The sequence below is a fragment of the Andrographis paniculata genome, unplaced genomic scaffold (assembly GCF_009805555.1).
Source record: "Andrographis paniculata isolate CXL003 unplaced genomic scaffold, ASM980555v1 Contig77END, whole genome shotgun sequence".
Classification (NCBI taxonomy): domain Eukaryota; kingdom Viridiplantae; phylum Streptophyta; class Magnoliopsida; order Lamiales; family Acanthaceae; genus Andrographis; species Andrographis paniculata.
This window is the reverse complement of record NW_026137614.1, coordinates 2,956,244-2,969,468: the sequence shown is the minus strand read 5'-3', so window position 1 is coordinate 2,969,468 and position 13,225 is coordinate 2,956,244. Positions and strand designations below refer to the sequence as shown.

The following is a 13,225-nucleotide window of genomic DNA, read 5'->3' as shown; positions in this document are numbered from 1 at the left end:
GAAGATCTTACAATCAAAAGCCCCAAATGAGCCGATCATTTCACCTTCCCAGGCCGGCCCATCCTTACAATAGCCTATAAGAGCAGGTTCAGGTATGGACTCGATCAGAAAGATGACGTGAGGAGCTGTTTTGCCACCAAACCAAAAATTGGCCCAAGTCAAATGTTAGTCCGACGCCTAAAGCTGGCCCAACTTATTTCTTGCAACTACAAGCCCAAAGCAAACAATAGTGTGGCCCAACCAGGAACGATCGGGCCCATGTAGCAGCTCGTGGATGTAGTAAAGAGGTGATACAAAAGGCTATTTTGAAGAAAAATATGAAATTTGTTGGAAAGAATTTAGAGATAAGGATTTCGTCAAACAAGATTCAAGAAAAATAAACAAGATCCAAAATGAGAGATTATTCTACACGAGATTCGTTATTTGTTTTTCAATAACTTTTATGCAATTTTCTTTGTATTTTTTCTTTAAGAACATCACATTATTTTTCTACAGCTTTTTGTTAATTCGAGCATTCTTTTAATTCAATTTAAGCATTTTTTCACATTCCCCGTATTAATTTAGGTCTTCTTGCTACTTTATTTGTTTAAAAATTGCGAGATAGCCCAAATTCTTTCTTTAGGAGGCCAGAGAACCCTATGATCAAATCGATTTCAACAGATTTTTCCAATTAAACCATCGGAGGTGATTTTTTTTTACGACAACGGAATTGGCACACCCAGTGGGATAGCAACGTCTCGTGATCTTGCATAAAACTCCAAAAAAGAAAATTGACGCAGCCGACAATTGCAAAGATGTCCAAAAAAAAAGTCGGCGATTCGTTATCTCACATGACGCCCGAAATCGCTTCACATGATGAGACGTCCGAAGCTGTTGGAATGCCGGATTAGATTTTCAACCTTCTTGCCTACGTACTTTAGAAGCAAATTCATGGGGAAATTCAATCGCCCATTCGCAGATCCGCCTGAAACTATTTCAATACATTACCGACGTTCTAAAACTGGCTATTCAGAACGATTTTGCTGCTTCAGGGGGAGAAAGCTTGATAATGAAAGGCATTGATGGTCAATTCCATCAAGCCGGAAATCTAGCCTCTTGCGGGTCTCACTATCAACTCTGCAACATATTCGACCTCCCAGACAATCAAATACGTCATATCACCCTATTCGGTAACAGTGCTAGGTCTGAAGAAAAATCTTACCTTTGCACCTGAAGAACAACTCCAAATTCGTTCAAAAAAATTTCTCGATGCCTTTGGAGAGAAAATCCACCGTAATAATGAAAAGAGATAGGGATAAAGGATCTCCTTGCCGAGAAGATTTGAAAAACCACTCAACTCTCAATTGATGATATCGAGAACCAAATATTACTACAATTCATAATCAACTTAAAAAAACTTTTCATCGAATCCAAGCTTGGTCAACACTTGGTTGAAGAAACTCAAATCAACTCGATCATAAGAATTGTTCATGTATAGCTTCAGAATTATGTTATGATGCTTATTTCTCAAATTTAAGTCAAACTATCTCTAGAGCCATAAGAATTTTCTCACCAATTGATATTTCCTTTACGATAAATTGAAGAAGAAAAGAAGACATGCTACTGTTGATGAGATTTGAGAAATTTTGTTGCTCACATTACAAAAATTGATTGGTCTAAAGTCGTTTCACAGTAAGGAAATTTCCACTTTAGGAATGAGCACAATAGTTATGACAATGATGTATTTTGGCAAATAAGCACCTTGAAAGAAATCTAACACTTCATTGTGGATTTTTTGTTGAATAAAATCTCAATAGTATATATATATATATGAAGACAAAGAAATCATCCCACCCAACAACACTGTCCTCGTTAATAAAAAAAAATGCCATGAATTTCTTAAAGTGTTGGATGGGTCAACATATTATTATCATAGGGTTGCATAAACGACTTGAATAAGTCTAAAATAGCAAATGACATATTTAGTTTGTCCAGGACAAAAACAATCTAAAGTAGTAGATAGCTTATTCTTTAATATTCTTTTGCGATTCCAGGGTTTGCTCACCTTCAATGATTGAAAATATACGAATCTTACTCATTTTTTTTCGCTTGATCGTAGAATGAAAAAAATTTCAGTTCCTCATGCCATCAACCATCCATCTAAAAATAGATTTTTGTTTCCCAAAGATTTTCTTCATGGTGATAACTTTGGTAAGGTTGGTTCCCGGTCAAAATTTTCTTCACTACGAGAAACTCATTTCACCATACTTGAGGATTTCGAAGATATTACCAAACTTATGTTCATTCCACCGTCTAAGATATTGCTTCAATCGAAGAAGTTTCTAGTGAAGGTTTTGCAACCCTATGACTCTTGTAGGAATACTCCAATTCGCTTTAACCCTTGTCCCAAAAGCAGTGATATTTGATCTACATATGTTAGAAAAGAACATCCAGATCTTAATCAAAAAATTACTGACCATCTTGTCAAAATCAAGCATTTGTCAAAAGAAATTAGTGTCTTGTTTAATCATAAGTTGATATTTGACCAATACACATAAACTATAAGCTGTGTATTTAAAATGGCTAAGGTGAATATGCAGTTATGATCTACCACGGCAAACCATAATTGGTTATACATTTTGTTGGATTGGATTCCCTTATTGTAGAAGGCCCAACAACTTTTTTCGAGCTCATATCTCTGAGTGTGCCCTAATTTTAAATTAAGAGGAGTTGAGTTAAGTTGAATTGAAATTTGTGAGAACAATTGTAAAGTTCAATTGAAAAATCCACTCATAATGAATAATAACAAAAATTAAGAGAATATTTTTTCAATTTGGTTCCGATAATGATCTTCATTATCTTGGATATTTTCTGTTATAGTTTATTTTTACCATCTTATTTATTCGTATTCTTTTTTCTTGTCGGTTGTTGGGACATTTTCTGTGATTAGAATTTAAATTTCTTTTTTATATGTTTATGTTCTTTTTTTCTTATTGGTTGTTTGAACATTTTTTGTGATTATAATTTAATTCTTTTTTTTTTATTTTTATAATTATGTGTAGAATTTTAATAGCCTATGATTGGAGATTTCTTTTTATTGTACCAATCCTACTGATATAGTGATTTTTTACGTTAGGTCAAGTAACAAATATCGTGACTTTGATCCTTCACATGAGTACTTTTTATGTTATTTAATTATTGACGTAGTTTATTTTTATTTGTCATTTACTATTTATTGGTTAACAAAAAATAAAATAAAATTATTTTAATTAAAAATTTTGGTGTAAAGTGGAGGATAGGTTGGTTGGATGTGACCATAATCGGGCATATCCACATGCAAGCACAATATCGTCCTTTTTTTTTTTTTTTTTCTTGGAATTTTGTGTTTTCCCAACACTTTTATAAATTATAAATACGTAAGGCTGTGATCACAAAATCGATTCCAATACGAAATCACTGATTAATTCATGACATCATATATTGGCGATATCGATCGATGATGTTTCTACAAACCGAACGGCCTGGGCCAAAACACATGAATTAATGATAACAATTGATTAATTGAGGTTGACAGATATATGATAATTATTTATTTAATTAATTAATTAATTATGGAGATACGAAAAAGCAAGCCCCGATAACAAAGTAGCATAGCAGCAGAACAATCCCCTTGAGGTAATGAGAAGTGCCATCCTGCAATATTATTACCATTGCATATAAATATATAAATTAAAAGAGATTATAATTATAATAGTATTATTGATTTTAATTAAATAAAGATATATGATTAGATGTTGCATTGCACCTGTAGCACGAAGGCCGTTACGATTATTGATAAAGCAAGACAGCTTGTTTCGACCACCCTCAAATCAAGATCCATCTCCACTCCTATAATCCACGACACTATCACACTCAATGGAACCTGCATGGAAATTTTTATTAATTCCATTTTATAAATAAAATAAAATAATAACAAAAATAAAATATTTTATATAATATCTATATATATATGTTATAAATTACCACAAACAAAGCAATCTGCGTTGCTGACCCTAGAGCCACACCCAACGATATATCCTGCATATACATATATGTATGTATAAGTTTTTTTTTTTTTTTTTTTTAAATATATATATATGTAAAAAAAAAAAAAAAAAAAAAAAGAACCAATTTGTTCTTGAAAGCAAAGATGATTGCCCCAGCATGTTCAGCTGCATTTCCAACAATTGGCAGTAGAATCACACTGATGAAGCTTACAGACAGCCCCCAAGAATCTGAAGCACTCTATACGTACATACATATATATATATATAAATAATGTTAGTAAATGAATTTGGTAATTAATATAATTAATATACTACCTCCGTTCTGTAAGAAGCTTAATGTTTATTTTTGTATGTAGATTTTTTAATATTAGTATTATATTGGTTTATAGTAGTTAAAAAAGACAAAAATTGTCTGGTATTTGTATAATATAGTATTAATTAATATAATGTAATTAATTAATGAAACTTACTTCAATAGTTGCAACAACGTACTCCGACAGTAGGGCAATGACACACGTCATCAAAACCAACCACACAAACCCTCCCCAGAATCCGATCACCGGACTTTCATCTTCCGCCGCCGCCACGTCATCGTCGTCTTCCTCAGCCTAATACACCAGACACACATATAAATAAGTATTAATTAATTAATCACAATAATTAATTAATTAATTAATTAAACCTCTTGGGCTTCAAACAGCTGGCGATGAGTCCATAGCTGGAACAGCAAATAAGCAATATAGGCTACGAGCATTAGAACGCAGCTAGCCCTCGACAGCCCCAGTGTCGACACGTGGACATTGGCACCACTAAACTTAAGCATCAATGGCAGCACGTGACAGAGCAGCCCTAGTAAGAGCAGCATCGAGTTCACATCGGCTTGTCTCTGCGCACCACTCCCAAATATTATTATTCAAATTAATTAATTATTCAAATTAATCCATAATAATAATAATAATAATAATTACTCTGTCGAATTTCTGGTGTTTATACAAATTGGCAATGCCGCCGCAGAAAAGGGAGGTCCCGAGAACCAGGAGAAGGTTCGAGAGAATTGAGCCCAGAAGAGAGTATTTGACGAGGTCCACTTTCCGCTGACACAGCGCCAGGATCGCAATTATCAGCTCCGTCGCATTCCCGCACGTGGCATTTAGGAGTCCTCCCACTGCACTTATTGTAATTAATTCACTCAAATCATATTTATATATAGATAATAAATTTCAATTATAGTACATACCTGTTGGCCCTGTGTAGTAAGCAATTTGCCTGCATATTATTATTATTATCATTATTATTAATAATAATTATAATTACATTATTCAAAATATTAAATAACAGACTCAGACTCACTAATTCAATTATAAACTGTTTGTAGGTTTAATTTACTCACTCTGTGAGAAAACTAACTCTCTCCGCCAGCGGCGTCAGTCCCACCAGACTCAGCCCAAATATCCACGCCTGCTTATTTTACACATTTCATCAATACATACACACACATATATATATATATATAGAGAGAGAGAGAGAGAGAGAGCATAGATATATATACTCTTCCGTAATGGCGGTAGTGAGCGAGAATGGCGAAAGGGACAGCGAGGAGGAGGGGGGAGAGTTTGGTCCCGAGAAGGACCTCCTGAAGATTAGCGAGAAAGGCCCTCAGAAACCCGACCCGGATCCGGGACACCAACGCCAGATCCGATTTCTTCCGCAGGGAAGAAGACGACACGTTGTGGGCCGTACGCCTCATCGCCACCGCCTTCTTCCCGCCGCTCTCCAGAAGCCACGTCGCCGCCGCCGCCTCGTAGTCCTGATTCGCCGCCATACCGACTACACGTGGCCTTCTGTGGTGTCGACACGTAGATCGATCAGCAGTGCATGCAGATGCAGAAAGCGAATACGATATCGAATTGTATGCAATGGATTGATGATGTTTGGATGGATATTTATATACAGACTCTTCAATCTCATCATCTGTACAAATTCTCGATCCCCACCACGAGCACCTTCCGCGAAGCTTCCTCCCCACCCAACAACATATTTCATATGCAGATTTTCTTTTTTTTTTTTTTTTTTTTTGGGAAATTTAAATTTTTTTGCAGTATTATTTATGACATCCTTATCTGAAATATTGCAAGTATAATGTATTTATTTGGAAGATGATTAGTTAATACCCAACCTTCTCATAATTGGGTTATAACCACTTACCTTCCCTCTCTCAGTATAATTGTTTTTCCAATTCCAGTTTACTTGGTTTTTGACTTGAGATTGAAATTTTTATGGTGGGTTTTACTGTCCAATTTATGTTGTCCTAAATATATTTGCACAGTTTTTTTTAGATGATTGTCTTTTTGTTATAATTTGATAAATTTTTCATTAATTGTATTGTAAAAATTAAAAATAATAAATAAATAAAATGTAAAAATGTAAAATTTGTGTTTAAAAAAAGAAATAGGATCATAGTTGTCGGACTGTCCCAAATAAAAAATAGAACATTAATTTATAGACGGATGGAGTAGTATTTTTCTTTTTGTTTTAAAATAAGATATTCATTTGTTTTTTTCATGTATTTTCTTCAAGAGAAATATAAAATTATCTCACTAGTATTGTTAATATAAATATAATAAATTTTTTAGTATGTAATAAGTTGTAGAAATATTTTTAATATTAAATAAATAATATAATTGTTAAAATAAAAAAAAAATAAAAATGAATATTTTGTTTTTGAAGGAATCAAAATAAAGAAAAAAAAAACTTCTGTCTTGGACCGAGGAAGTATTTAGAATCATATGTAATGAATAATGTAATTTGATTGATTATTGGTTGAAATAATTTGAAATAAAATCTTGATTTGAAATTTTGTATAAACAATATTTTATAAGATGAAACAATAATTTTTTATCGGCTATAATGATGTTTTTTTTTATCTGAAATTAAAAAAAAAAAAAAAAAACAACACAAACACACAATTATCGTAATAAATAAGTATTAAATGAAATGAAATAATTAAATATTAAATTTTTTATTTTGCAAAAATTAATAAGGATGTAAATTTAATGAACAGACTAAAAAAAATAAGAGTAAATTTAACGGACGAATGAAATAAAAAATTATATGCATATTTATCGAAAAAGATTAAAATGTATATATTATGCTCCTTTCGTCCCATTGGAAGGGTAGCATTTGCTTTATGCACATAGATTTTTGAATATTAATATTATATTGGATTGTAGTAAGAAAAATAAAAATATCGGTGTAATATAAAAGTAATGACATTTGTGTAATATATTGTAAGTTGAAAGGGTATTTATTATGTTAAGTAGGTAGTACAATTACTAAATTAGAAAATTGTAACCTTGTTTTGGAACGGACGAAAATAAAAAATTGTAACCTTTCAATGGGAGAGGGAGTATATGATACAGGTTAATAATAAAGAATAACAACACACCCGGAAGAACTATACATTAATGATTCAGAACCCAAAGGTTAATCCACGTAAACAGGGGCGGATTCAAGTAGAAGGCAGTGGTAGTGGTAGCACGTGCCACCACCGATTTTATCACACCAAAAGAAATTTTTTATAAGTAAATAATTGTGTCATCACTAAAAAGTTTGAGTGTCTCAACTTAAAATTTGAATGTCATTGTTATCCAAAAATATTTTAGTGGATTATTTAAAATTTAAACTGTCATTAGTATCCAAATAATTAAAATTCAATCCAATGAAAATAATCAATTTATATTATATATATATAATAGTATTATAATATTATTTTATATCATTAATAATAATTTATTTTTATAAATATTAATATTATTATTTTTATTTTTATTTTTTAATATATCGATTGTGCTACCACTAAAAAAAATTTTTAGATCCACCTGTGCACACTTAAAGAGTCATGGACACATTACTTGAAAAAGAAAAAAAAGTTGTTCTAAAATATCAACAATAAATCAAGAGTTTTGCAACGCAAAAACAAAAATTAGGAATAAACCGCCGTTGTCCCGAGCAACATCGATAATAAATTCAAACTAGCTTGTATTCTCTGCATGCATCCGACTCCAACATGCAACCTAACAAGTTTTGTCAATCCATAGAAAATATGGTAGAATGTAGCTTCGATCTTTTTCTTCTTTTTTTTTTGTTTTTTACCCTTCGAATTCTAGCCGTCCAAATACAAAATATATCAAGGCAAACAGAACTAAACGCCTCAATAAATGCAGTGTTGAATTGTTACTATTGTTCTTGAGGAACAAATAGGCTGCTTCGGCAAGAGTTCAAAGTTCTCTCTGCGCTTGAAGCCACTCACAGATAAAAGACCAAACTTTAGATGAAATGAACACATGAAGAAAGGTGGACAACATTTTTAGGATGCTCCTAGCACAAGTCACATGTCGGATTGAGATCAGTAAATATGAGTCGAGCATTGGTTTTGAGTTTTTCCAAAGCACTGAACAAGAAGATAACGAGTATTTGCGTTGTTAGGGAAATGTCCAAATTGAGCAGGAAGTAGCCCCGAACTTATCCAAATAGTTCATGAGAATTCCCACCAAATGTGCATCACTCCAAGACAGAATAATTATATTATTTGCAAAACCGAGCGGCTAATTTCAAGGGGCTCCCAGCCCAGGTGATAGTTCATCTCAAGCTCATGACATAATTTAATCAAGATCTAAGAGAAGTATCCCATATAAATAATGAAAAATTACGGAAAAAGGGGATCACTTTGACAAAAATCTTTTCATCTTTGAAAAACCGTGGTTACTGCCATTTATAGAAAACGAGAAGGATATATTAGTAACACACTCTATCAAGAGTGAATTCATTTTTCGCAAGAAAGGCTAAGAAATCGAGTCAAAAGCATTTACAAATCAAGTTCGATTATACATATTGATGAGCTTCTCTTTTGATTGTAGAAACGCAAAAGTTCTTGGAGGAATAGGATATTCTCAGCCATGTTACTCCCTTGGAACAAAGGCATCTTGTGATTTGTCAATTATAAGATCAAGACCGATGTTCAATTTGTTCGCCAAAGCTTCACAATGATTTTGTAAAAGACTTGACAACGATCTATCGGTTTAAAGTCTGCTACACTCAGGCATTGGTCGATTTAGAAATCAACATTTAGACTGTATGGTTATGTTCTTTGAGAAGCTAACCATACTCAAAGATCGCTACTTGGGATCTCGAGTGAGCAAAGTCGGTTCTGACTTTCGAATGACTCTAGGATTTGAACTTAAAACTTCAATATTAAAAATTAATTTCTATACTATCAAACTATAATTCTTTATATTTACATATATCAAATAAATTATATACATAAATTATACATATATAACATAAATATATAATGGCCCCCCTGTTTATTGTGGGCTCTGGGCGGACACTGCTCCCGCCCGGGCCCAGGGCCGCCCTGGTTATAAATATAATTGCATTTGATTTTTTGCTAGACAAACTATATGGCTGATTTTTGCAACCGAGCAACTTCTTCACGCTTTTGAGCAAGGAATCCATGTCCAAGGAATCAGAATCGGATGCAATCCAAGAGAATTTAAGGTCTTTCACTACCATTTTATATCTCTCCAAAATGTAAGACATAAGCACTACGAAGATCTTACGAAGTCCGAAAATGAAAGGCGAGAACTCCACATATTTCCTAGTAACATGGTCGAAGAGGAAGGTAATTACCGGAGAATGATCAGAGAATTCTGCATGAAGAAAAAAAGAATTGCTTGAAAAGTCCTCAAGAAGAAAATGGTTAACCATAACCCTATCAAATTGTAATACCCCTCCCCCTCCCCCGAGTTGGACCGTTGCATGGCTAACTCTCATGTGTAGATAAATCGGTATTAGGCCATCTGAAATTAATTAGAGATTAAATTAATTGAATAGTCTACTTATGTCAACAATATGCACATTATTTTTCGAAAATCCTACTGAAAAAAAAAAAAAAAAAACTTTAGAGTTAAGCGTGTTTGCTCTAGAGTAATTTGAGGATGGGTGATACACTGGAAGTCTCTCAGGATGCCCACTAAAAGGACTCGTATTAACATGTAGGACCAATTTACAATCCCGACACGCCCATTTTGCTTACAACTATACAATTTCCTTTATCCTAAACGTCAATAACTGCATTGAAGTGACTAAGGAGCATTCAAGGAGAACGAAGGTTTTTGCCAAAACCAACAAGGCTATTCCAAAGAGGTTTGTGTTGATCATTGTTGTTTGTCTATTTTTATTTATAATAAAAATAATTATATTTAAATATTAAAATACTTTTTATTTTTACAAAATATTTATTTTATTTGTATTTTTAAAGATAAAAATATCAAAATAAAGTTTTACGTTTCTACCGATAAATAAAATATTACTTCGTCTTGTAAGAAGAATATCATTTTTCATTTATGTCCGTCCTAAAACAAATGTGTCGTTTCCTAATTTAATAATTATACTATATGCTTAACATAATAAATATTCTTATAATTTACTGTACATTATACAAATATTATTAATTTTATATTACACAATACTAATAAAATTATTTTTGTTTTTATATTACTCCCCCCGTCACTTATCATGTCCATCTTTCTATTTTCGTTTGTCCCACTTATTATGTCACTTTTTTTTTTGGAAAATATTATACACTTTAATCTTATTTTAAAATTTTTTATTTAATTTTTTTTTAAATTTGAACTATACTAAATAGTTATCTCTATCTTAATTTAAAATTATTTTTATTAAATAATAATTATTTTTACTAATATATTTTTAATTATTTATTAATTATATTTTTTCTAAATACAAAAAATAAACTCTCCTCTTTTATGACATGGAAGGTATATTATTTCTAAATTGATACATTAGACCATGACAGAGCAATTATATAGGAAGTCAGCGTAGGCCCCTTTGTATTTCTTTAACGTATTTTTTATTATTTTAATAAAAGTAATTGTATTAATCACTCTTTATTAACAAGTTACATTTAATACACTTATAATTATAAATATATTTAATAAATTATAAATTCTAAAATTATTATTGCAACTATTGTGATACTATTTCTAGAAATAAATTAATACTTTCTCCATGCCATATAATTTATCCCTATTTTTTATTTTCGTCCGTCCCGTGTAATTTGTCTTTTTATTTTTTGGAAAATTAATTATACACTTTGATCATATTTTAAAATTTAAAATTTAATTTTTTTTAATCTTAATTAAACTATTTAGTTATCTTAATCTTAATCTATAATTATTTTTACTAAATAATAATTATTTTTACTAATACATTTCTTAATTACTTACTAATTATACTTTACCTAAATTCTCGTATCTACAGTAATACACCCATATTATATGGGACAGAGGGAGTATATATTATTTGACCCGTCTTAATTGAAAAATATTGTTTTTATTATTTTCCATATGTCTCAAAAGTATCTATATTTTTACATTATATTTTTACTATTTTTGTATGTTTCATTTCAAAATATTCATTTTTTTAGTAAAAGTAATTAATATATTAATATCAAAATATTTTTAATTTTTATCTAAATTATAAATATACAATTATATATACAATTTTTTATAAAAAAAAAATATTAAAATCTGTTAAAAACTTTTACTAACTAATAAAATATTATTATTTTTTAATTTACTACGAAAACTTTTAAATGCCACTTTTCAAAAAGGGATGAAAAGCATATATAGTAAGTGCACGTGGATTGCACGTAACATTATTTTTAATTATACTTTTAGAATAATAATAAAAAAATACATTAATTACTTATAATTAATAAATTATAATTTATAGTTATAATTACTATAATTAATGATATCATAATCAATAAATATATTTAATAATTTATTAACTTTAAATGAAGTATTACAATTATTATAATATACCCTTCAGGTTATTTGAAATTCTATAATAGAGTAAGAAATAATAGTATTTTATTGGTTAGTGAAAATGTGTAAGAGGTTTTGATATTCTTATCAATTGACATTATGTATAACGTAATTTTACATGTAATTGTATGTTTGTAATTTAGGTAAAAGGTAAGAAACTTTTGATAATAGTATATAATTATTTTTCTAAAATAGGAAAGAGATAATTTGGAGTGGAACAAACAAAAATAGTAAAAGAAAGTATTTTGAATTGGGACGGAAATGATATTATTTTTAAAAATAAATTAATTTAAAAAATAAGTAATATTTTTCTGTTTCGGTATTTTTTATTATATTTTTGTTCCATTAAAAAAATATTAATTTTGTATTAAAATAAAAATAATTCTTTATTAATATTAAAATAAATTTAAATTTTATATAAATTACAAACATATTATTACATATGTAATTAATTTATATATAAAATATGAATTAAAAAATATTAAAATATCTTATACACTTCTATTCACTAATAAATTAATATGAATTTTTTAACATATTAAAAAAGAAATAAAAAATCACATCATACGTAGTAAAATAAAAGATAAAATGTTGACTTTTTCGTCGGGCCGGTTTGCAAAGTATTAGATTTGGCCGGAGATTTATCCAGTGCACACTCTTAGGTAGCGGCTGCGGATTTCCACGTCATAAAAAAAAAATAAAAAAAATAAAAATAAAATAAAAATAAAATAAAAAAAGATAAAATGTTGTAATGGTTTGGAAGTGAATTTGTGAATATGCTTCTAAATATTACTTGTTGTACATTGTTCATCCAAGTATAGTTTGCAGATTGCATGTCATAGCCAAAAAAAAAAAAAAAAAAAACTTCAATTTATTACTTGAAACACCTTCACTATATGTGGAATTATAATTTATGACTATTATTACAATAAATAATTAAGTTAGAATTAATAAATGAATTAACAAATATATATCAATAAAATATAAATATTCATATTTTTAATAGTATATCTTTATAAAATATATTACATTCATTTATTTTTTATTTTATTTGAATAATAATAATAATAATAATAATAATAATAATAATAATAAATGAATTAAAACATATATATCAATAAAATATAAATATTCATATTTTTAATAGTATATCTTTATAAAATACATTACATTCATTATTTTGTATTTTATTTTTTATTATAATAATAATAATAATTATTATTATTATTATTTTAATTTACTTCACAATTAGAGCTAGCATTGAGCATTGGTGGGAGGAACATTGAACATAAT

The 13,225-nt window shown here is 29.6% G+C and overlaps 1 protein-coding gene across 1 annotated transcript; it reads right to left on the bottom strand.

The window, feature by feature from the left end:
• Window positions 1–3,417: 3,417 nt before the first annotated feature.
• LOC127239505 (vacuolar cation/proton exchanger 3-like) lies at window positions 3,418–5,952 on the bottom strand. Its single transcript, XM_051257696.1, has 10 exons — window positions 5,575–5,952; window positions 5,416–5,483; window positions 5,263–5,291; window positions 4,994–5,190; window positions 4,708–4,911; window positions 4,496–4,633; window positions 4,147–4,263; window positions 4,003–4,056; window positions 3,785–3,901; window positions 3,418–3,672 (listed from the first exon to the last, which is right to left on the bottom strand). Exons 1-10 carry the CDS (start codon window positions 5,845–5,847, stop codon window positions 3,589–3,591), a joined length of 1,281 nt encoding a protein of 426 aa, XP_051113653.1. The 5' UTR covers window positions 5,848–5,952; the 3' UTR covers window positions 3,418–3,588.
• Window positions 5,953–13,225: the final 7,273 nt, after the last annotated feature.